Source organism: Eurosta solidaginis, chromosome 2 (assembly GCF_040869045.1).
Source record: "Eurosta solidaginis isolate ZX-2024a chromosome 2, ASM4086904v1, whole genome shotgun sequence".
Taxonomy (NCBI): domain Eukaryota; kingdom Metazoa; phylum Arthropoda; class Insecta; order Diptera; family Tephritidae; genus Eurosta; species Eurosta solidaginis.
The window spans coordinates 190328959-190352999 of record NC_090320.1 but is presented as its reverse complement, the minus strand read 5'-3'; the positions used below and the strand labels follow the sequence as shown (position 1 = coordinate 190352999).

The 24041-nt window shown below is 39.3% G+C and overlaps 1 protein-coding gene across 6 annotated transcripts in view; it reads right to left on the bottom strand.

Annotated features, from left to right (window-relative positions):
* Mnn1 (menin 1) overlaps positions 1–24041 on the bottom strand; it is a 326319-nt gene that overhangs the window by 301233 nt on the left and 1045 nt on the right. For all 6 annotated transcript variants that reach the window (XR_010949727.1, XR_010949726.1, XM_067766652.1 and 3 more), the window contains exon 2: positions 23318–23959. Coding sequence is in view for 4 of the 6 variants with exons in the window: in XM_067766652.1 (XP_067622753.1) it covers positions 23318–23959 (642 nt within the window). In the remaining 2 variants the exon portion in view is untranslated. The remainder of the gene's footprint in view (positions 1–23317; positions 23960–24041) is intronic.

Here is a 24041-nt window from a genome sequence, read left to right as displayed (position 1 = left end):
TGCTAAGTCGTTAGCTGTTAAAAAGAATGTGCTAAGTCAACCTGTGCGCGCATTTTATTTATTTATTTCATACCGTCTTTTTAGACTTGTTTGTTGTTGTTGTTGTATTAACGATAAAGGCACTCCCCGAAGGCTTTGGGGAGTGTTACCGATGTTGATGGTCCTTTGTCGGATATACATAGATTTGCTACGTTCCGGTAACAAAGCACTATTAAGGTACTAGCCCGACCATCTTGGGAACCATTTATATGACCACATTAAACCTCCTAGGCCAACCCGCCCTCCCCCCCTAGTTCCATGGGGAACTTGGGGTCGCCAGAGCCTCGGTTGTCAATGAAACAGGATTCGCCACGGTTAGGTGAGATTGAAAATTGGGTTGGAGAAGCTATATATTGCGCTGGCAACCCCTTGAGAAGGTTGCGAACATAACCCATTGAAATTGGATTCACCCAATTGAAGCATGCATTTGCGTAATCTACTTCAATTCTTACATGTCGGTAACTACATGCTTTCTTGCACATTAGTTAAAAATAGAAAACAATTCAAGTTTAAACTTATATAAGCTGTTATTAAAATTAATAACAATACTGAATCGATTTTCTAAATGTATACCTACCGAAGATCACGCAGTGGAAAATATGGAATAAACAAATTAGATAAATCAGAGCAATTTGTGCTAAAGTTTATTACATTATAGGCAAGCATGAGTGAGATAAAAGTTCTTCTGTCATGCAAAGCCTAAAGACCAACCAATTTGTGCCTGCTGGTATATGATGGGAGGCCGTCTGGCCAGTGAAGCAATTTTTGTAAAAAATTTTTGAACTTTCTCAATTTTATAGGAGTTAGATTCATAGAAAGGATTCCATATTATTGAGCAATATTCAAGACCACTTCTGACCAAGGATATATAAAGTGACTTATCTTTTTTTGTTGATTTTCCGACAGGGTGGATAAATGATGTATATTGGAACGATTTTCCGTCATCCCTTGTCAAATTTGGTTTTGAGACAAACCAGTTTCGGTGTTGTGCCATTATCAGTGTCGATTTTCGTTCTGATCTGAGTACGTTGAGACGTCGGCCTTTTTCTTGTATGTGAAGAACCCTAACCGTTTTATTGATGTTTGCTGGGGAACATTCATTCTCGACCATGTGATTCGCGAAGTTAGACTCGGGTATAATGTTTGGATTCCGCATTTTTTGTTGTAATCTCTAATATGTTCTCTGAACCTCGTTCTTAATTGCCGTTATGTTTGTCCTATGTAACTATGCTGGCATCCGCAGGTAAGCTTGCATACACCGTGGCTGCTAAACGGATCCTCTGAGTTAGTGTTAGTTCTTAGTTTTTGCCCTAGATTGTTCGATGTTTTGAATGCTGTGTTAATGTTGTATTTTTTAAGAAAGTTTGCCAATTTATATTTTGCTTTTCAAGTATATGTCATAGTCGTCCAACTATAATTTTCCTTTCCATTATTTCTTTTTGGTTCTCCATTTTTCCTACTAAGCTTATCTACTAGTGCTTTTTTATATCCGTTTCTTGCAGCGATATTATATATGACCTCAAGTTCTCTTATATGCCTCTTGTGTAAGAGGTGTTCTTTCAAGTCTATGTACCAAGTGCCTTAATGCTGCATTTTTATGCTGTTGGGGATGATTTGAGGTATTATGTATTATTGTGTCGGTGGCCGTTGGCTTTCTATATATGTCATAGTTAAATCTTTTGGCTTCTTTATCAATGTTTATCGTGAGGTCTAGATAGCTGATTCCTCCGTCTTTTTCGGTTTCCATTGTAAATTTTATATTTCCGTGCTGCTTGTTGAGGTACTCCAGTACAAGCTCTTCGTTATTAGTAGTTAAAGTGCATTACGTCATCCGCGTATCTAGCATAAAATGACACGCCTAATTTGGACTTCAGCTCCTGTATGTACTTTTCTTCCAGATTTTGCATGAACACTTCCATAAGAATTGCTGATGTAGGGCTTCCCATTCCAATACCGTTTGTTTGTCTATATATTTTATTGTTGAATTGAAAATAGTTTTGACGTAAAGTCGTTCTTAGCGTATTTGTGATTTGCATACTTTTCACTTTGTTTTTTGTATTATGAACTATTGTTGAGCTAACTATGTCCAAAGTCTCCGATAGTGGTATTGATGGGTATAATTCTTTTATGTCAAAATATATCAATATGCTATTCTTTGTTAGCTCTACGGTCTCAGGTCTTTATATTAGTTCTGTTGCGTTAGCTATTGCATATTCGTTCCTTAGCTCCAGAGTATCTTTCAATATCGTTTTTAAATACTTGGACAGTTTGTAACATGTTCCCGATTTAAAATTAATGGTGGGCCTCATTGGCGTGTCCGGCTTGTGGATTTTTGGTAGCGAAATCAGTGGAAGAGCTGAAGGGTTCATTTGGACCAATCTATGTGCCATGTTAGAATCTACTATATTTGTTGCATTTTTTATAGCAACTTTGTTTTGTTTTTGGTATTCATCTGTGGGATCCTCTCTCATTCTACGATATTTCATTTTCTCTATGAGATCTTCGGTTTTGGATATATATTTCTCTTTTTCGATTAGCACAGTGGTGTTTCCTTTGTCCACTTTCGTTGTGACAATATTGTTTTTCCTTAGTTTATGTCGTGTCTTGCGGGCTCCTGTTCTTCCCGTGGTATCAACGTTAACCTCACAACAGTGGCCATTACCAAGGAAGAGGCACGACTTCTCGAAAAGGGCCTGAAGCACAATATCATGGACCAAAATACAGTAAGAAAAACGGAGCAAGCGATTTTAGATGCGTAGATCGCAATATCATTGATACCACAGGAAGAACAGGAACACGCAAGACACATGTGCAGGGAAATCATAAAAAAGGAGGTGAAAAACAATATTGTCACAACGAAAGCTGGCAAAGGAAACACCACTGTGCTAATCGAAAAAGAGAAATATATATCCAAAACCGAAGGTCTCATAGAGGAAATGAAATGTCGTAGAATGATAATCATTAATTTTAAATCTGCACCATGTTACAAACTGTCCAAATATTTAAAAACGATATTGAAAGATAATCTGGAGCTAAGGAACGAAAATGCAATAGCTAACACAATAGAACTAATAGCGAGACTTGAGACCGTAGAGCTAACAAAGCACAGCAAATTGGTATCTTTTGACATAAAATATTTATACCCATCAATACCACTATCGAAGACTTTGGACATAGTTAGCTCAACAATAGTTCATAATAGAAAAAACAAAGTGAAAAGTATGCAAATCACTGATACGCTAAGAACCACTTTACGTCAAAACTATTTTCAATTCAACAATAAAATATATAGACAAACAAACGGTCTTGGAATGGGAAGCCCCACATCAGCAATTCTTATGAAAGTGTTCATGCAAAATCTGGAAGAAAAGTACATACAGGAGCTGAAGTCCAAATTATGCGTGTAATTTGATGCTAGATACGTGGATGATATAATATGGGTTTTACCTACTAATAACGAAGAGCTTGTACTGGAGTACCTCAACAAGCAGCACGGAAATATAAAATTTACAATGGAAACCAAAAAAGACGGAGGAATCTAGACCTCAGGATAAATATTGATAAAGAAGCCAAAAGATTTAACTATGACATATATAGAAAGCCAACGGCCACCGACACAATAATACATAATACCTCAAATCACCCCCAACAGCATAAAATGCAGCATTAAGGCACTTGGTACATAGACTTGAAGGAACACCTCTTCCACAAGAGGCATATAAGAGAGAACATGAGGTCATATATAATATCGCTGCAAACAACGGATATAAAAAAGCACTAGTAGATAAGCTCAGAAGGACAAATGGAGAACCAAAAAGAAATAATGAAAAGGAAAATACTAACTGGACGACTATGACATATACTGGAAAAGCAACATATAAATTGGCAAACTTCCTTAAAAAATACAACATTAACACAGCATTCAAAACATCGAATAATCTAGGGCGAAAACTAAGAACTAACACTAATTCGGAGGATCCGTTTAGCAGCCACGGCGTATACAAGCTTACCTGCGGATGCCAGCATAGTTACATAGGACAAACAGGACGATAAATAAGAACGAGGTTCAGAGAACATATTAGAGATTATAACAAAAATATACGGAATCCAAACATTATACCCGAGTCTAACTTCGCGAATCACATGGTCGAAAATGAATGTTCCCCAGCAAACATCAGTAAAACAAGAAAAAGGCCGACGTCTCAACGTACTCGAAAACATGAAAATCTATAGACAGAAAACATTCGACGGTAGAATAATAAACGAACAGATAAACACAATATTCGAGCCTTTTAAAGTAATCACACAGGTACAACAGACAAACACACAACAACAAATAAACACAAAACAATTAACACACCAAAACAACAAACCCACAAAGAAGGTCAAACGACTAAAATTACGGATTTTTACTTACCCCATTCAGCCACACAAATCGATTAGTAAACCACCCTCGGTTCTGAATGAACACACAGCACATACACATAACTGAAAATACACAAGCATCAATTTTGACTATACCTGCTCATGTACCTACGAACTATAAATATAGGACAAACGACAACAGATCAGAACGAAAATCGACACTGATGATGGCACAACGCCGAAACCGGTTTGTCTCAAAACCAAATTTGACAAGGGATGACAGAAAATCGTTCCAATATACACGATATATAAAGTGCCTTCAACGTCATAGGGTCCTTAAAGTCACTGGTGTTACGTCTACTAAACCCAACCATTGCAACAAATTTTGAAAAAATGAAGTCAATGTGACCAGAAAGTGGGAGTTTGGAGTCAAGAATTACACCCAAGTCTTTACTCTCTTGATAACGATTAAGATATTTAGCATTTGGTTTGTAGACAAAGTATGTGGCAGTTTTCTTTATGGAATAAGACGCAACACAGCATTTGTTTGAAATTAAAAATAAATTATTGTCTGCGCACCATCCGGCAAAAGAGTCCAGATCAGAACCGTTAGAAATAGTTTGACAAATAAATAGTATTTTTTGTGAAATATATAGTTTTAGTGTTATATTTCAATCATTAAATGGGAGGAGTGATGGGGAAAAATATTGAGTAAAAAGTGCTAAGTCAGGAGAAAAAATTTGTTTTGAGTGCGGAGATTGTGCTAAGTCATAAAATAGTGGCTGGGTTAGCATACTTGACTTATATTTATCTTTTTCAAAGCTTCTACACTAAAAAGTATTGCAACTGACTTATCTTGTTTGGTTGATTTTCCGACAGGGTGGATAAATGATGTATATTGGAACGATTTTCCGTCATCCCTTGTCAAATTTGGTTTTGAGACAAACCGGTTTCGGCGTTGTGCCATCATCAGTGTCGATTTTCGTTCTGATCTGTTGTTGTCGTTTGTCCTGTATTTATAGTTAGTAGGTATATGAGCAGGTATTGTCAAATTGATGCTAGTGTATATTTAGTTATGTGTATGTGCTGTGTGTTCATTCAGAACCGAGGGTGGTTTACTAATCGATTTGTGTGGCTGACTGGGGTAGGTAGAAATCTGTGATTTTAGTCGTTTGACCTTCTTTGTCGGTTTTTTGTTTTGGTGTGTTAATTGTTTTGTGCTTATTTGTTGTTGTGTGTTTGTCTGTTGTACCTGTGTGATTAAGTTGTTCCTGTAAACAAGTTTTAAAGGCTCGAAACATAGTGAAAAGTATGCAAATCACAAATACGCTAAGAACCACTTTACGTCAAAACTATTTTCAATTCAACAATAAAATATATAGATCAACAAACGGTCTTGGAATGGGAAGCCCCACATCATGCAAAATCTGGAAGGAAAGTACATACAGGAGCTGAAGTCCAAATTAGGCGTGTCATTTTATGCTAGATACGTGGATGACATAATATGCGTTCTAACTACTAATAACGAAGAGCTTGTACTGAAGTACCTCAACAAGCAGCACGGAAATGTTGGCCGATGAAAATTTATGTAAATTTTTTCAATTTTTTTATTCAATTTTTAACGTTCCACGGGTGTACGAATCACCATTAAAATACACGTGAGCATTATTCAAGTTTATGTTGGGACGAGATATGTATGAAAAGCCTTAGACTATAAAATCTATGATTTCGCCCTCAGAAGATGAATTTTTATAATTATACTGTTATACTGTTTAAAAATCAAAGCAAAATCTTAATGCTGAAGTCACATTCTTCCAATTTTGGGGATAGATATTTTTCTACTGCATTTGTAAACTCGTTATTTCATCAGTCCTATACTTTTTTTTTTTTTTTTCATTTCTAAAATATGAACACCATTGAGGTTTTACAATTCTCAATGTGTTTTCAACCGAAAAGAAATCTATTTTGTTAAGCGTTTCTATATTTTGCGGCAAGCGTTGCCTTAATTGCTCTATTAATTTAATTACCAAGTCGCGACATATATTACGTTTTCTGTCAATGAATTCGTCCATAAATTTATCTTCTTTTTTAATTCGTATATTTTCTTCAAAGGTATAATGAAAATAAAGTACGGGAGACACAAATTTATTATAATCTGAAGTTAAAGGGTCGAAGCTCTTAGAAGGTGACACTATGCTGTTGAACAAGCTGGAAATCAAATGTGCAACCTCATGACACTGTTTATCGATTAAAGTTTTTGTTATCAGTTGAGTACCGCGTTGCAACATCATACATAACGAAACAACAATAAAACTTCGACACACATAAAACACATTACAAAAATCTCAATACGTATTGCCGAAATAGATTTGGAGCCAAAAGGGGCAAACATTTTAAAGAGGGCCAAAAAAAGAGCTAGAGGCTAAACCGGAATTTTTTGGAGCTAAACGCAAAAAAAAGGCTAGATCTGGCTCCAAAAGCACCAAAATAGCAACTCTGCCCGTCAAAGGCAAAGCTCGTCGCCTTTGTCCCCAGAAACTTAAAATTGCGCAAGACGGAAAATGATAGAACTCGGTATCTGCCGACTGCACCTTGTGCAGAAGAAGTTTGGCGAATGGAGACCCTGTGGCGATTACCGCCCTTTAAATGCACGAGAGACTTAGATTTCGTGTTTCCATACATTGATGACCTTCTTGTCGCATCCAAGGAGGAGAAATTTTGGTTAAACGCCTACGAGACTATGGGTTGGTTATTAATTTGCCAAAATGTCAAATCGCGCAACCAGAAGTAAATTTGTATCCAACTTATCAATAAAGATGGAATAACACCTCTCCCGGACAAAGTTGAGGCCATCATCAAGGTGGAACCTCCCAAAACCAATAAATACTTGGCGCGATTTACCTGCGAGGAGATTTAGGCCGATCTTCTCTTCCAATTTGCGTCGCGCTCGTTTTAATTTTTCCTACAAATTGTTTTATGCCGACTTTGAACGATATCTGCAAGGCAGATGAATTTTCACTGAGAAGCTTTTCAAGGTAGAAAAACACTCGGAGTGTTTGCCAAATCGCTTCCGAGAGGCGACCCCGATAAGAGTAGTTCTAATTGAAAAAAACGTTTTTCTAAATTTTGCTTGTGGTAAGAGGAGCACACTACCACCACACCACGGCGACCACCAATACTGTTTAGATAAGCTTTTAGTTTAGTTTCCGCCTCTGTTAAAATAACAAGCTTCAAATGCTTTCGTAAATGGCACATATTATCTGAAAAAAACATACAGATCGGTCGTATATACCCTACAACCTATTGTTTAGATAAGAAATTCAGCGTCAAAGCTGTTTCATGCAGACAACTAGAAACTTGTGAGTAATTCCGATCGCTTATGGACATCTGTTCTCTATATATTGTAACGAATTTAGGGAAATTCCGCTTATTTGCAACCTCCTACTAACGTTCGTATCGCTAAACTGTTGAATAAATAACTCCAATAGCGAATAATGCAAAATGGTCTTTATTAGAGTACTTTGAAAATACTTCACAATAACACTTACACTTCGCAACTGATAGCGTGCTTAAATCAAACTGAATGCTGCTTACTCAGCGTTCGCTCCTTTTATACTCTCTGCTGTCTCGTTCGCATACTTCTAGGCGTTTCTTCTTCTAGAATTTACTACTTAGTTACCAGCTATAAACTTACTAGCTATAAACTACAGAAGCACTTTTATAGCCTCTCGCATAGCCATATCCGCGTGTATATGTGAGTGATACTTCCACCGATGATTGCATACTTTTGTGAGTATATCTCCGCTGCCTTTATGTACATATGTGTATACATAATGATTGATTTGTTTATGTACAGAAAAGTGACTGCTTTGTATCGGCTTAGAGATGATAGTATCCCTTAGTGTTGCTAATATTCGTCACAATATATTAAATATTGTGCCGAATGTCACCATTTCGATGCGTCACTTCGCTGCTAGTAAATTAATGCACAACAGCCGCAAAGTAAGCAACCACACATATGGGCATATACACATTAAAGAAAGCAGCCAAACTCACATCCAAACAGCGAAGCTAAGAGCGAAGAGATTATTTCACATACACACATATAATAGTCATCACCTATAGCTCTCATGTGCTCTTATAAGAGCAGAAGTAATTACTCACACATACACACGCATATAACTAGAAGACAAAAGTGAATACAAGATACATAAAAGAGGAATAAATAAGTAAGTTTTTGTGAAAAGTCTAGAGCCTTGGAAAGATATGTGAACGAGAGTATAAAAGCAGCGCAAGGTGAGGAATAATAAATCATTTTGATTTTAACACGCTTTTAGTGAAGTACGCGAGTATTGTATTTGTGAAGTACTACTACTACAGTAAAGTTATAAATAAAGGAGATATTGCTATACTGATCAGGAACTTCTCAAAATTCGTTACAATTGATGTCAGAAGAGGAATTGTTAAATATGTTCCGAAGATTTTGAAGACAACTAGTACATGGTAAAGTTAAGTGAATTAAAGATCCAGCAGCTCAAAACGAACTTGGAGAACCGTGGGTTGAACACAACTGGCAAATCTGAACTACAAACACGACTACTGGCAAATCTGAACTACAAAACGCCTGAAGGTTTAATGTGGCCACATAAATCGTTCCCGAGATGGTCGGGCTAGCACCTTATTGGTGCTGTGGTACCGCAGCGTACCGGATCTGTATTCGGCAAAGGACCATCACATCGACAACACTCCCCAAAGCCTTCGGGGAGTAACCTTATCGCTACAACAACAACAACAACAATATCGACGCGTATGTCCAATTGTTGCCAAGGTGAAGAAACCGGAGATATCGGGGAGATAGCTGTTTATTTAAGAAACTAATTCATCAATTGAAGGGCCAGGTCCTGTAGCCATAATCGTGCAGTCGTCAGCATAGGAAATGATTGTAACTCCTTCTGGTGGGGAAGGAAGTTTTGATATATAAAAATTAAACAGAAGCGGGGATAGGACACCACCCTGTGGAAGCCCCTGTTTAATTTTTCTGAGTTTGGAAATTTCGTTCCTAAATTAAACCGACGCCTGCCAACCACTCAGATAATTAGCGGTCCATCTTTTTAGACGAGGGGGAATGTGAGAGCCTTCTATGTCTTCGAGTAGCGTGCCGTGGTTGACTGTGTCAAAAGCTTTTGACAGGTCAAGTGCCACGAGCACCGTCCTATGATGGGGTTTTCGCTCATTTAATCCGTAATTAATCTGAGTGTTAATGGCATTCAGCGCGGTGATGGTGCTGTGCACTTTACGGAAGCCATGTTGCTGCGTGGCTAGGCGAAGATTTGTCGTGAAATGAGGGAGCAGAACGGTTTCCAATGTCTTAGCTACTGGTGAGAGGAGTGATATCGGTCGATAAAACTCGCTTTTGTTAGCTGGTTTGCCAGGCTTTAGTAGCGGAATTATCCTTGCCATTTTCCATTTTTCGGGAATAACGAAGGATTCCACTGACAGGTTGAAAACATGTGTGAGGTATTTTATTCCCTCATCGCCAAGGTGTTTTAGCATTAGCATGGCTATTCCGTCGGGGCCTATCGACATGGAGGGCTTGGCCTTGCGGATGGCTGCTTCAACCTCTGTGGGGGTGATGGTAATGGGTGGGACGTCGGTTTTATGTTTGGGGCTCGTCTGTTAGCACGACGTCTGACTTTGTCTACAGAAGAATGCATTATAAATTGTCGGCAAAAACCGTTCGCGCATTTCTTCGAATCAGATAAAATTTTGACACCAAGGGCTATAGATACTTTATCGTTGTGTTTAGTTGGATTAGACAAGGATTTGACGGTTGACTACACTACAGTTTACCAACACCCTCAGAGAGGTTGCAGTTCTTTAGATGCTCCTCCCATTTGGTACGTTTATGTTCATTTACCAGCCGCATGATATCCAAGTTCAGAATCCTAATAAGGGGGTCTCTAGAGTTGAGGTGTCTCGCAAGGTCACGTTCTCTTGCTAAATTTGCGGCTTCGGCCGGGAAATGTGGTATGATTTTAGGTATTCTAGCGGCCGGGATGAAGAGTGCAGGAGCTGAAGCGATGACCTTGCGGAACGCGCGCTCGCCTTGCCGGACATCAGTCGGAACGGTAAGAGCAGCAAACGATTGATTTGTAAAGATTTTGTAGTCTTCCCAATTGGCTTTTTTAAAATTAATGACGCTTTTCAGAGGTGATAAAATTGGCAGGTCGCTCAATTGAAAGGAGTATGGGCACACCTTAAAGTAAGGATCGGCAACCGATCAACGCAATTTATGAGCCCTGCACTGCAAGCTGGAATGCCAGAGATCGTGGTGGGCGTTGAAATCGCCAAAGATAAGACGGTTTTCGCCATAGAGTAGCGTACTGATATCAGGGCGATAGCCACTTGGGCAGCAGGTGGCAGGAGGAATATGGATGTTAATTATTTATAGATCAACATTGCCTGACCGGATGGTTATGCCTTGACCTTCTAAGGTATTATCCCTGCGGCTGGTCTTAGGTTGAAATAGACTATATTGCACGGTGTGATGACTGATAAGGGCAAGGCCACCACCATTACCCTTTGTGCGATCATGCCTATGAATGTTGTAGCCATCGCAGGTTCGGAGGTTCGATCTGGCAGTTAGCCTTGTTTCTTGAATTGCGGCTATACAGATTTTATTTTTATTCATGTAGTCAACTATCTCTGCGATCTTGCCAGTTAATCCGTTACAATTAATGTGCAGCATTCTGAACTGCATTGGACCGATGCCGCGATTAAATACTCTGAGCCGGCGTACGGAAGACACGGTGTGGGGAACAAGGAGTTGATGACTCCTTCTTACGCGAGTACGAGTGTCGGAAAGAGAGGGGAGGGGCGTAGGTAAAAGCTGGTGCTCGGCATTGCTACTATCCATACTACGTAGATTGTAGTGATGGGTTGTAGCGGCCACGTTGGGTGGAAGCGCAGTTTGGCGCGAGCAACAACGAACGGTTGATGTGGACTGCTGAGCAGCGTCGCTGCTGGAAGGTGGCGGTGGTACATTTGAGAGTGAACCGCGGGACGTCCTTGGGCTTGAACAGCAGGGAGCCACAAAGGTTTTATAGAAATTTCGGGGGCGGCAAACGTTGGGTTCTAACCCGGAACAGCCCGAACCATGCAACCATCTTTTACACGTGACACACTGGCAAGAGTAGGACCGTCTGAGATAAATCCTTTTCCGACATATGCAGCAGAACCATAGCCTGGGACCGGGGTTAGGTTCAATACCTTCCCGGAGCAGGAGAGAATGGAGCAGTATAGCTGCAAGGAGCTGCTCCGAGGACGAAAATTTGTGGGAGGGACGTATTCTGGTAAGAGTACTCAATGAGTTCAAGTCATCACTCAAACTGCCCAAAGGAACTATATTGGGAAGATACCAAGAGGCTTAAGTAGTAATTAATTGTGAACAGCTCCAGGAAAACGTTTCAACTAGCTAGATTCATCTTTCAGATGAGGGGCTAGAAACAGCCTTCAGTGTCGGAGATGGTCGGGATGATTGGCCGTTTACAGTACTTTGGAATATGTAATGCATCAGCTACTTTTGAAAGACTTATGGATCAGGTACTGAAAGGACTACATTGGAAAACATGCTTGGCAAACACTTCGAGAAAAGTCTCGCCCCGCCAAATTGTAGAGAAAAATAAAAAAAAACTCGATGGAAATTGAAAGAGAAGCTCGGCCTAAATCTCCTCGGATGTAAATCTCGTTTTTTTTTTTTCAAATCTTTTGTATTAATCGCGGCTTTCTAGTTTTGCCAAAAAATTACCCATTCGTCAGTGACAGCATTTGCAGACTCACTCGCGATCACAAGATCTCTAATTAGCTCAGCAAGTAAACTTTGGTCTTATTGACGCTATACATATGAGAACATCTCGAAAAGATATTTAAATACATAATATCGATGGGTGAGTGCACACTTGTGACGAGTGACAAATTTCAAGGTTTTCAGGAGAGCATATTGTGTCTTTTAGAAGTGATTGCCTGTAAACCTTAACAGATATTTCCACTGGCTTCTGAGCCGTCATTATTGATAACTCGCTTACAAAAAATTCACACTAGGTAGGCATGATGCTGAAGTTTCAGAAAATGCAGTTAACTCAGTTTTGGTCAAATACGCACTTAGCACAAGTGTGCGCTCACCCATCGATATGGTAATAGTTTTTTATACGCAAAAACTGAATAGCATTGGTAATGTTGATTAGTACCGCTGAATAACATTGAAAGTGCTATAACTTCTTTGTTTATTAATTAAGGGACATGGTTCAAATGCAACAATGTAATGAAATAGGAAGTACTATCGTCTGGTAAAACCAAAAGGATACTTTACTTACTTACTTAATTGGCGCTAAACCGTTTAAACGATTATGGCCGTCCAACAAGGCACGCCAGTCGCTTCTTCGCTGGGTTAACTAGCGCCAATAAGTCACACCGAGGGAATTTAATCATTTTCCACCTGGCCCTTCCCCTGGAGAGGGGGACGCTGTCTTATTCATCTTCCATAGGCGGCTTCCGATAAAAGTACTTTCTTAGCCGGAGCATCATCTTTCATGCGCATTTCATAGCCTAGCCAGGATAGCCCCTGCGTTTTAATTCGCTGGACTATGTGGATGTCTACGTAAAGCTCGTACAACTCATCAATAAATCCTCTTCGGTAGTCGCCAACGCATAGAGGTCGGTAAATCTTTCGAAAAACTTTTATCTCTAGCACCCCCAGAGCGGCTTCATCTCATGTTGTTATGATCAATGCTTCTGCACCACACAGATACGATAAATTACTTGTAGTGCATGATTTTCGTGTACGAGATAGGCATTTTTTTCAATTGCCCTCCTAGTCCATTTATTGGCAAGATGAAGTCCTTCACTATTTCAAAATTATTGCTGACAATAGATGCGTGATTTCCAAGCCACAAATGCGCTGACTCTCTGCTCGATGATATCAGGTGCTTCGTTTTACCTTAATTCACCCATCAAACCCATCTTTCCCGCTTATTTATTCCAGTTTGGAGTAAGCGGAACTTACCCGATTAGCTGACCGGATCATGTCGACAAACGACTTCATGCTGGAAAGTACGTTTAAAGCAAGCGTAGACAGATTTATAAATGCAAGTGTATAGGTGAGAGCGCATTGATAGCGCGAACTAATTGGTTTTCATGTGAGTCACGTTAGACAGCAACTAACAAAGACTTCTATTTTTTTGATGCGCAATATGCAAAGCGAACAATTTTCTATGCTAACCCATATATGTAATACTTCTATATCACTACTACTGAACTGTGCAGCCTGTCAAACATTACAGTACAGATATACAACGAGAGAAGGAGACAAAATCTCAAGGCTGTCGGTAAATTTTTGTAAAAAAGGGGCTTATATATATGTATATTTCAACAATATCAATATTGTACATTGTACATTAGGCTATTTCGTTCTCCAAATGAAAAAGTAAGGCATGCCCAATTGAAAATTAAGTTTAACAAATAGAATTTTTCAAAATACAAGTGATGCATTCTCCAATAGTATCATGGACGATCACATAGTCCTCGAACATTTATTTAGCAATGACATCTTTAATAATCACCGGACACAGCTGTGTTAGGAATAAATAAGTTTTTATTTGGATATTCGTTTGCTTTTTGAAACGAAAAAAGTATGTTAGAAAAAATTTGCAAAATTGATATTATTTCAACACCAATAGCAGCCAGCCCAGTACTCATACTTTGTTTACTTCATCAAAAATTTACTTCATTAAAAAACTTAAAATAAGTAAAATTTTGAAAACGTTTATATATCGTTTGTTGAAGCTAATTCACTTTAAGTTATTTTTAAAAACGTTTAAAGAAATGCTTGTTATGATGTATGTATAGTATCTATATATATAAAAATGAATTGCTGTTCGTTAGTCTCGCTAAAACTCGAGAACGGCTGAACGGATTTATCTTATCTTGGTCTTGAATTATTCGTGGAAGTCTAGGGAAGGTTCAAAAGGTGAGAAACATTCTAATACTTGCCGGGAAAATACTCAAAACAGCATATTTCCTCGAGATATAGGCCAAAACGTGGACCCGGGTGCCCCTGTTGTTGTTGTTGTTGTTGTAGCGATAAGGTTGCTCCCCGAAGGCTTTGGGGAGTGTTATCGATGTGATGGTCCTTTGCCGGATGCAGATCCGGTACGCTCCGGTACCACAGCACCAATAAGGTGCTAGCCCGACCATCTCGGGAACGATTTATGTGGCCACATTAAACCTTCAGGCCATCCCCTCCCTCCCCACCCCCAAGATCCATGAGGAGCTTGGGGTCGCCAGAGCCTCGTCTGTTAGTGAAACAGGATTCGCCGCGGATAGGTGAGGTTGACAATTGGATTTGGAGAAGCTATATATTGCGCTGGTAACCTGAAGGGTTGCGCTACACACCCCTTGAATCTGGTATTTTAGTCGCCTCTTACGACAGGCATACCTACCGCGGGTATATTCTGACCCCCTTACCCGCTGGGGTACGGGTGTGTTTATAGAATATGGATATCATATGAAAGCTGTTGATGAGTGCTTTAGTAGAGGGTAATTTTCATACCCCTGGGTGACTAGGGTCTCGAGATATAGGCCAAAACGTGGACCCGGGTACCCCTAGGGTGTGTTTATAGAATATGGATATCATATGAAAGCTGTTGATGAGTGCTTTAGTAGAGGGTAATTTTCATACCCCTGGGTGACTAGGGTCTCGAGATGTAGGCCAAAACGTGGACCCGGGTACCAATAGGGTGTGTTTATAGAATATGGATATCAAATAAAAGCTGTTGGTGAGTGCTTTAGTAGAGGGTAATTTTCATACCCCTGGGTGACTAGGGTCTCGAGATATAGGCCAAAACGTGGACCCGGGTACCCCTAGGGTGTGTTTATAGAATATGGATATCATATGAAAGCTGTTGATGAGTGCTTTAGTAGAGGGTAATTTTCATACCCCTGGGTGACTAGGGTCTCGAGATGTAGGCCAAAACGTGGACCCGGGTACCAATAGGGTGTGTTTATAGAATATGGATATCAAATAAAAGCTGTTGATGAGTGCTTTAGAAGAGGGTAATTTTCATACCCCTGGGTGACTCAGGTCTCGAGATATAGGCCAAAACGTGCACCTGGGTACCCCTAGATTGTGTGTACAGAATATGGCTATCAGATGAAAGCTGTCGACGAGTGCTTTAGTAGGGGGTAATTTTCATACCCTGGGTGACTAGGGTCTCGAGCTATAGGCCAAAAAGTGGACCCGGGTACCCCTAGAATCTGTTTATAGAATATTGATATCAGATTAAAGCTGTTGATGAGTGCTTTAGTAGAGGGTAATTCTCATACCCCTGGGTAACTAGGGTCTCGAGATATAGGCCAAAACGTGGACCCCGGTACCCCTAGAATGTGTTTATAGAATGTGGATATCAAATGAAAGCTGTTGATGAGTACTTTATTAGAGGGTAATTTTCATATCCCTGGGTGACTAGGGTCTCGAGATATAGGCCAAAAAGTGGACCCGGGTACCCCTAGAATCTGTTTATAGAATATTGATATCAGATTAAAGCTGTTGATGAGTGCTTTAGTAGAGGGTAATTTTCATACCCTTGGGTGACTAGGGTCTCGAGCTATATGCCAAAAAGTGGACCCGGGTACACCTAGAATGTGTTTATAGAATATTGATATCGAATGAAAGCTGTTGATGAGAGCTTTAGTAGAGGGTAATTTTCATACCCCTGGGTCACTAGGGTCTCGAGATATAGGCGAAAACGAGGACCCGGGTACCCCTAAAATGTGTTTATAAAATGTGGATATCAAATGTAAGCTGTTGATGAGTGCTTTATTAGAGGGTAATTTTCATACCCCTGGGTGACTATGGTCTCGGGATATAGGCCAAAATGTGGTCAGACGGAAAAAGCTTATTAAAATGTATGCAGATTGGCCAAATTTAGGGCAGGACAACGTCTGCCGGGTCTTCTAGTATTTTTATAAATGTATATTTGAATTTTTTTAATTTCAAAAATATGAATTCTTCGCCTTGTTTTTTTTTACTATTTATGTAAATAATGCACTTTGTACGGATGCAGCCCATGTTTAAATAATAAATACATCAAGCCTTGTATTGTATTTGCTGGCCATTTCATTGTTTAATCGACTAAACTGAGAGTCTATAACAATTAGTTTGCAGAAGTTGGGTAAAGGGGATAGTGCCCCGTTGTTGCCCCTTTAACACTTTTTTTACACACGCTACTACAATTTACTAACACTAACAAAGCCCGCGCATGCGAAGAACATACATTTGCACAGTTTCAGCAAATAATGATTGACAGAAAACTTGCACATTAGGAAGATAGGAAAGTATTGATATAGAAGTATTATATATATGTGCTAACCAAAAAAATTATACGTACATTCATGCATATTTTTAACATTCGCTGCGCAAACATGCGATAGCCACACACGATGTTGCTACGCCAATTGCAAAGATGACTTGATACGAAACTCTCTCATTTTTTGCGCTCTCACGAGGGATTTGTCCCAAATTTGAGCTGGCAACAATCACAGATAAATCCCTCGCGCCAGCTGAAGCGGGTGCCAGAACAAAAAATGTGTCAGCTAAAATGAAAAACGGGCCAAAAATTTCGGTAAACTTTAGTTTGACCTACAACTGTAGAATAGCGTTCAAAAATTATGGGAAAAAGGATAAAAATACTTGTTTTAGTGTAAATATTATTAGTTCGAAGGCGGAGGGTAAATATTATTTCCCATTCAAAAGTTATCGCTAAAAACAGGTTTTGTAAATATGAAGTCCCGATGAACCAAGTCCATTTTGATCACAGAACCTGAAACGTCAGACATGTAGGATAAGCCCTATCCATTGAATGATGTTAACTATTATATCATAGGTCCGATTTACTGAAATTTCAAAAGGATATATGGTTTTCACTGTAAGTTAAATGCGTTACTATATATGACTAATTAATTTAATCAAAATGTAAATTTTACTTAGATTTGATTATCTCTAACTAGTCGTATTATTGTAAAATAAGTTTAAAGAAATGAATATTTTACGACTCATTTTATTAAATGATTGAAACTATAATCGCCGAAATGTATGTCAAAAATCCCCAAATTCAAATCTATTAATTTTTGTTTGGAGTGACATCATTGACAAATGTTATAAAAAATGTGCATTTTGACAGTGCTCTCTCGAAGCAAAGAGTTGCAAATCCATTCATCTATGCCACTTGTTCAGCGACGACTAAATCATTTGGTAAGCAAAGAGCGCAACCTGTCTGTGTGAAGACAAAGAGTATAAATACAATAAGAGCCGTCACTCGTTATTTTGTGGAGACTATCTCGCTGGAAATTGAAAAAATTGATGCCGAATGTTTTCTGAGAGGGACATTTTTAATTGTCTCTCATTTATCCACGCCGTGTAGGCCCCTTGTGCAACTGTGATTTTTGGAAAGAGAATTAAATAAATTAAATACAGTCGAAAAATAAACACAAATACCCCAGGAAAATGTATAGAAGACATTTATAAACATCTCGCCCAAAAAAAAGTAGCGACTACCTCTCAGTATACATCAAGTAAATGCCAAAAAAATAACGAGTGACGGCTCTTATTGTATTTATCCTCTTTGGTGAAGAGCGTAACCTGTTTGTCTGATCAATTGATCTATGAAACGCCGATGTCTGGTTTAAAGCAAATATGCAGCTTTCTGAGACCAAAATAATGAGATATTAATTCTAAAAATCGGATGTCAAATAACAAGGTTACAATAAAAAGAAAACAATTTCGGTTGTATTTCGAAGGATAAAAAAATGTTTAAAAATTTTCCGAAACCCTCTCAACATATGCTTCAAATTTAGGGGCGAACTTCCACAACCTTTTTTTTATCACATTGGTTTCTGCACGTGATATATCAAGGTACGATTAAAAAGTCCTTGATAGGCCATCATTCTCAGACCATGCGTTAACGATAACACAACTGAGATAATCTAAATACATAGGTTGCCAATATAGAGGAACTGGAGGAATCCAACAACTTCCTATTAAAGACAATTATGTCTGCGTATAGCAGTGTTTGCCCTGTACGCAGATTCAGAGGAAAAGCAAAGCCGTCATTGTGGAGCAAGGAGCTGAGTCTTCTTGGTAGACACGTAAAAGAAATCTTAAACTGGAAAAAGTCGCGGAATGCGAGGCGTTCAGGGATGAGAATTGGGATCAGTTGAGGATCCACAAGCGTGAATGTCACAGGGCGAAGTCTCCTGGATCGGGTAGTGACGGGCTTGGTGACTGATATCAAAATCGAATGGGCGGTGAAGACTCTTTCCAAGTACAAATCGCCTGGTCCCTATGGTATATTCCCTGCCACGCTGAAATCAAAGAATGGCTTAAAATAATAATCGACGCTTGCATAAGACTGAATCATGTACATCATTATTGGCTATTTTCAGCCAGCAATTCAAACCCTGGATCAAACCCCAAAAGTGGCAATTTAAGCTTTTGAAGCTACTTTAAGAAGTGATTGGTGATTTATGTGTGGTTAGTACTGTTCCTATGAAATGACAAAAAACGCATATTTTCAAAAAAGATTAAATATGATTCCAATTCAAACAAAGTAGCTTTTTCATGTTGTTTTCTTTTAGCAACCCATGGTTCGTGCAACAGCAGTTTTTTAATTATATAATAACAATACAAAACGCCACCGAGGACAAACAGGACAAATAATGGAATACAAACTACACAAGGAAATTACCCTTATACATATGTATGTACAATCTATAGTAGCAGCGAAAAAAAAAATGCTCCGGCTCTTAATATGAAGAGAGAGTATAGAAAAGTGATACGAATTATCTGGCGGTGCAATGATGGACGTCGTGTTTTAGAACACAGAAAATACCAAAATAATAACTACGAACGATATGCTTTTTGGGGCAGAGCTGTAGGTAGATGCAGCGTAGTCCTTCGTGGTAATTTCGGGATAAATTTTTTCACTCCCAGAAGGCTTTAGGGACTATTTCTGGGTTTTTTTGGGATAATTATGTAGCCATTTTGGGATCATTTGGGGACTATTTCGTGGTTTTTCCGGGATAATTTCATGTTTAATTGGTGGTAGGTTCCTTTTGATCTTGGGGACTATTTCGGGGTTCTCGCGGGGTCATTTAGGTATCACTTCGAGGTTATTTCCGGATAGTTTTGGGGACTATTTCGGGGTTATTTTAATATCATTTCGGGAATATTTCGTGGTAATTTCCTGATGATCTTGGGACCTATTTCAAGATTCTCCCGAGGTCATTTAGGGACCACTTCGGGGTAATATCAGTATTCTGTCGGTGACTATTTTGAAGCTTCTCGGGGTAATTTCAGGATCAATTTGTGGTCATTCCTTCATGATCTTGGGAACTATTTCAGTGTACTTCCAGGTCCTTTCGAGATCGATCGAGCTTAATTTGGGGATCACTTCAGGTTCTGTTTTTGGTTCTTTATGGAATAATCTTTTAGTTCATTTAAGGGTTCTAACGGGGTAATTTTACGATGACTGTAACGACTGTTTCGGACCCTCATATAATTAAGCAATGGCCCCGTAGGGCACCCAAAATAGTCCGCAAGATCATCACGAAAATTCACCGAAATTACCCCCAAACGATCAAGATATGACCCCGAAAGGACTCCGAATAAGACCACAATATAGCTCTTAGTAGAGTCAGAGCATTGCTATTATTTTATTGTCGATAAGCAACAATCATATATTCCTGAAGATGACTTCAAACTGAGGTCGAAATATCGACAACAATAAAATAAAATATTTTATACTCAAAATCAAAACCGTTTTTTGACTTTTTGATATATATATTTGAGTGGCCTAGAGCTCGAATAAAAGTTTTTAATAAGCAACAATGGTGTTTCGTCATACTAAGGACAGAATTATGCAGTTAATGATTTGACACAACCAGCCGGCTGACAACATTTTTGACAATTGCAGCCATGTTGCTCCCAAATGAACTGACATCCATAAACTGTGTTGTTTCTTCGCAAATGTAAGAAAAAATTTGAATACGATACGGACTGAGCTGCATAATTCCTTAGTATTACTTTTTTCGTGAGGCTGAACAAGAGAAATTTGTATGAAAACTCAACATTCGAACATACGAACATAGCAAAACTGGACCAGAAAATACTCATTTAAAAATATCATTAGAAATGCCATAACGAAATGTTTTACTCATTGAGTTAACTTATTCATTCCGTATGTTCGGTACAATCGTCTCTATTTAAGTATTTATGGAATCGTTTTTATATTTGGACAATTTATATATATAAACACCCGCGCTGTTAGTTCTGCTTAATCCAAACTGGAAAAAGAAGCGGTAACTATGGGTTTTATGGTGAATGAGGACAAAACAAAGTACCTGCTGTCATCGAGCAAAGTCAGCGCATACGCGCCTTGGCAACGACGCTACTGTTGGCAGCCATAATTTCGAAATAATAGAAGACTTCGTTTATAAGGGAACCAGCATCAACACTAGCAACAACATCAGCACTGAAATCCAGCGAAGAATCAATCTTGCCAATAAATGCTACTTTGGACTAGGTAGGCAATTGAAAAGTAAAGTCCTCTCCCGGCGAAAGAAAATCATACTCTACAAGTCACTTATCGTACCCGTCCTGCTATATAGGGGCAGAAGCATGGACCATTACAACAGCAGATGAAGCGGCTTTGGGAGTGTTCGAGAGAAAAGTTCTTCGAAAGATTTATGGACCTCTACGCGTTGGCGATGGCGAGTACCGAAGAAGATTTAATGATGAGCTGTACGAACTATACGCAGACATCAACATAGCCCAGCGAATTAAAACGCAGCGGCTACGCTGGCCAGGCCATGTTATGCGAATGAAAGATGATGCCCCAGCGAAGAAAGAGTTTCTATCGGAACTCGCCTATGGAAGCAGAGGTAGAGGGCGGCCCCCACTCCGTTGGAAGGACCAGGTGGAAAACGATTTAAACTCCCTTGGTGGGACCAACTGGCGCCGGTTGGAGGAGCGAAGGAGCGACTGGCTCGCCTTGTTGGACGGCCATAACCGTTTAGACGGCGAAGCGCCAATTATGTATGTAAGTAATTTGCATATTTATTTAAATATTCGGACCTCGTTACGTAGTATCAAACGAACGTGTTCAGAGTATTCCAAATTAATGGTTTATCGGGAACGATTACATTATTACTTAAAAAGAAAAGAGCCTTTCGAAGTTTCAGGATAAATAGGTATATGATTCCTGTGTAGCAAATTCACTGTTGTTGTTGAAGCGATAAGAGCACTCCCCAGAGGCCTTGGGGAGTATTAACGATGTTGATGGTCCTTTGCCGGAAACAGATCCTGTACGTTCCGGTGCCAAGCCCGATCATCTCGGGAAACCTCAGCGGGTTAGGGAGTTAGAATATACCCGCGGTAGGTATGCCTGCCGTAAGAGCCGACTAAAATACCAAATGGATTGAAGGGGTTGTGTAGCGCAACCCTCTCAAGGGGTTGCCAGCGCAATATATAGCTTCTCCAACCCAATTGTCAACCTCACCTATCCGTGGCGAATCCGGTTTCATTAACAGCCGAGGCTCTGGCGACCCCGAACTCATCATGGATCTAGGGCTGGGAGGGCGGAATGGCCTAGAAGGGCGCATGTGATAACAAATCGTTCCCGAGATGGTCTGGCTTGCTACCGGAACGTACCGGATCTGCATCCGGCGAAGGACCATCAACACCGAAACACTTCCCAAAGCCTTCGTCCTTATCGCTACAACAACAACAACAATCATCTCGGGAACGATTAGTTATGCCACATGTGGCCTTCTAGGCCATACCGCCCTCCCACCCCCTAGATCCATGAGGAGTTCGGGGTCGCCGGAGCCTCGGCTGTTAATGAAACAGGATTCGCCGCGGATAGGTGAGGTTGACAATTGGGTTTGGAGAAGCTATATATTGCGCTGGCAATCTGAAAAGGTTGCGCTACACAAGCCCTTGAATCTATTTGGTATTTTAGTCGCCCCTTACGATAGGCATACCTACCGCGGGTATATTCTAACCCCCTAACCCGCTGGGGTTTAGCAAGTTCACTCTTCTTCCAAGGCCGGAATATAAAGTTCTAAGACAATAACCCTTTTATTAATTTTCTTTTTTGAGTTTATTGCGACTGCTGAGTGAAGTTGGCGCTGGACTCGAAATCGCTCTACCTCAAAATATTTTTCGAATTTTTTATTTCAGACTCTTTTTTTCAATTGCGCCTTATATCAGAATTAGGTTGAAGAACGCCCTATCTCAGAAAGTTTAAACACCCTATCTTATGTCAAAATGAATTGAATTTATGTATGCTCAGGTAGGGAGTTTTTGAAACGAATTTCGATAGTGTATTTTTGAATAAAGTACGGCGTTTAAAACAAATTCTAATAGAATAATCAAATCTCAAAATATTTAGTAAAAAATTAATAATTTCCCCAAAACCTGTTGGCATTTATAAAATTAGTATCACTACTAATATACTACTAAACGTAGCTTTATACAACAATTTTCGCTGAAGGGATTGAATTATTATGGATCCAGGATCGCAAATCCGAAACGGAAGTTAAAAAAACCGAAACGACCTTTGACCTCTCCGAAAACTTGTGGAGATACAAAGTATTTTTGCGAAATGTATCTTTCTACATTGGCGGCCTTTGGCCTGTCTGGTCCATCTTTGGTTCGGAATTTAAATTAAATCCGTGAAAAACCCCTTTTCTACAAAAAATTGTTTTCTTCCGAAAATGTTTGAGGGGAACAATGGCATGACTTTTCGACAACAATCTTCATACAAACTTTTCGGTAACACATTCGTTGTTTGATACTTACCCAAAGCCATAGGATATTTCATTAAATGTCCCATATCATATAATAGCCATAATAATTTTTGTTGCATATCTGCCACTTCTACGCAATCACTATTCGTTGTCATAGATATATTTATTGCTGACACAATAGCAGCAACTTCCATAGCTCTATCGCACACGACTGCTTGTCCATTTAAATATAACCATGATCCAGATTCAATGCCAGCTGTGATATCTTGACCACGTTTATCCTCACTTCCTTTGCCATGCCAGGTTACCTCAATACATTCAGTACGTTTTAATCCAAATACAACCCAGGCATGATCTTCAGATATTGCTAAATGAACATCACGATACCCAAGCAATTGACAGCCAGCTACAACTGCTAGTGCCACTCCAAAACAATCCAATTTATTACCAGATAAATAGCTGTACAAATTTTGTAAATGTGCCCGATCCTTATAACTGCTTCTTATAAGTGAATGCCAGATTACGTCCGACACTTTTTTGATGATCTCGCGTGTTACTTGACGATTTTGTACTGACTTTGGTTTTTCAACTACAGACAGTATACTCTGAAATTTTGTATATAAACTCGACACCAGCTCATATGTTACAACAGGAAAGGGTACACCATTACTTTTTATTATACCGCCGTGTGATGCTGAATACGCAAATATATAACAAGTAATTTTTACATAAATAAATGTTACTATGTGAATTAAAATTGCTTATCCAATCAAAAT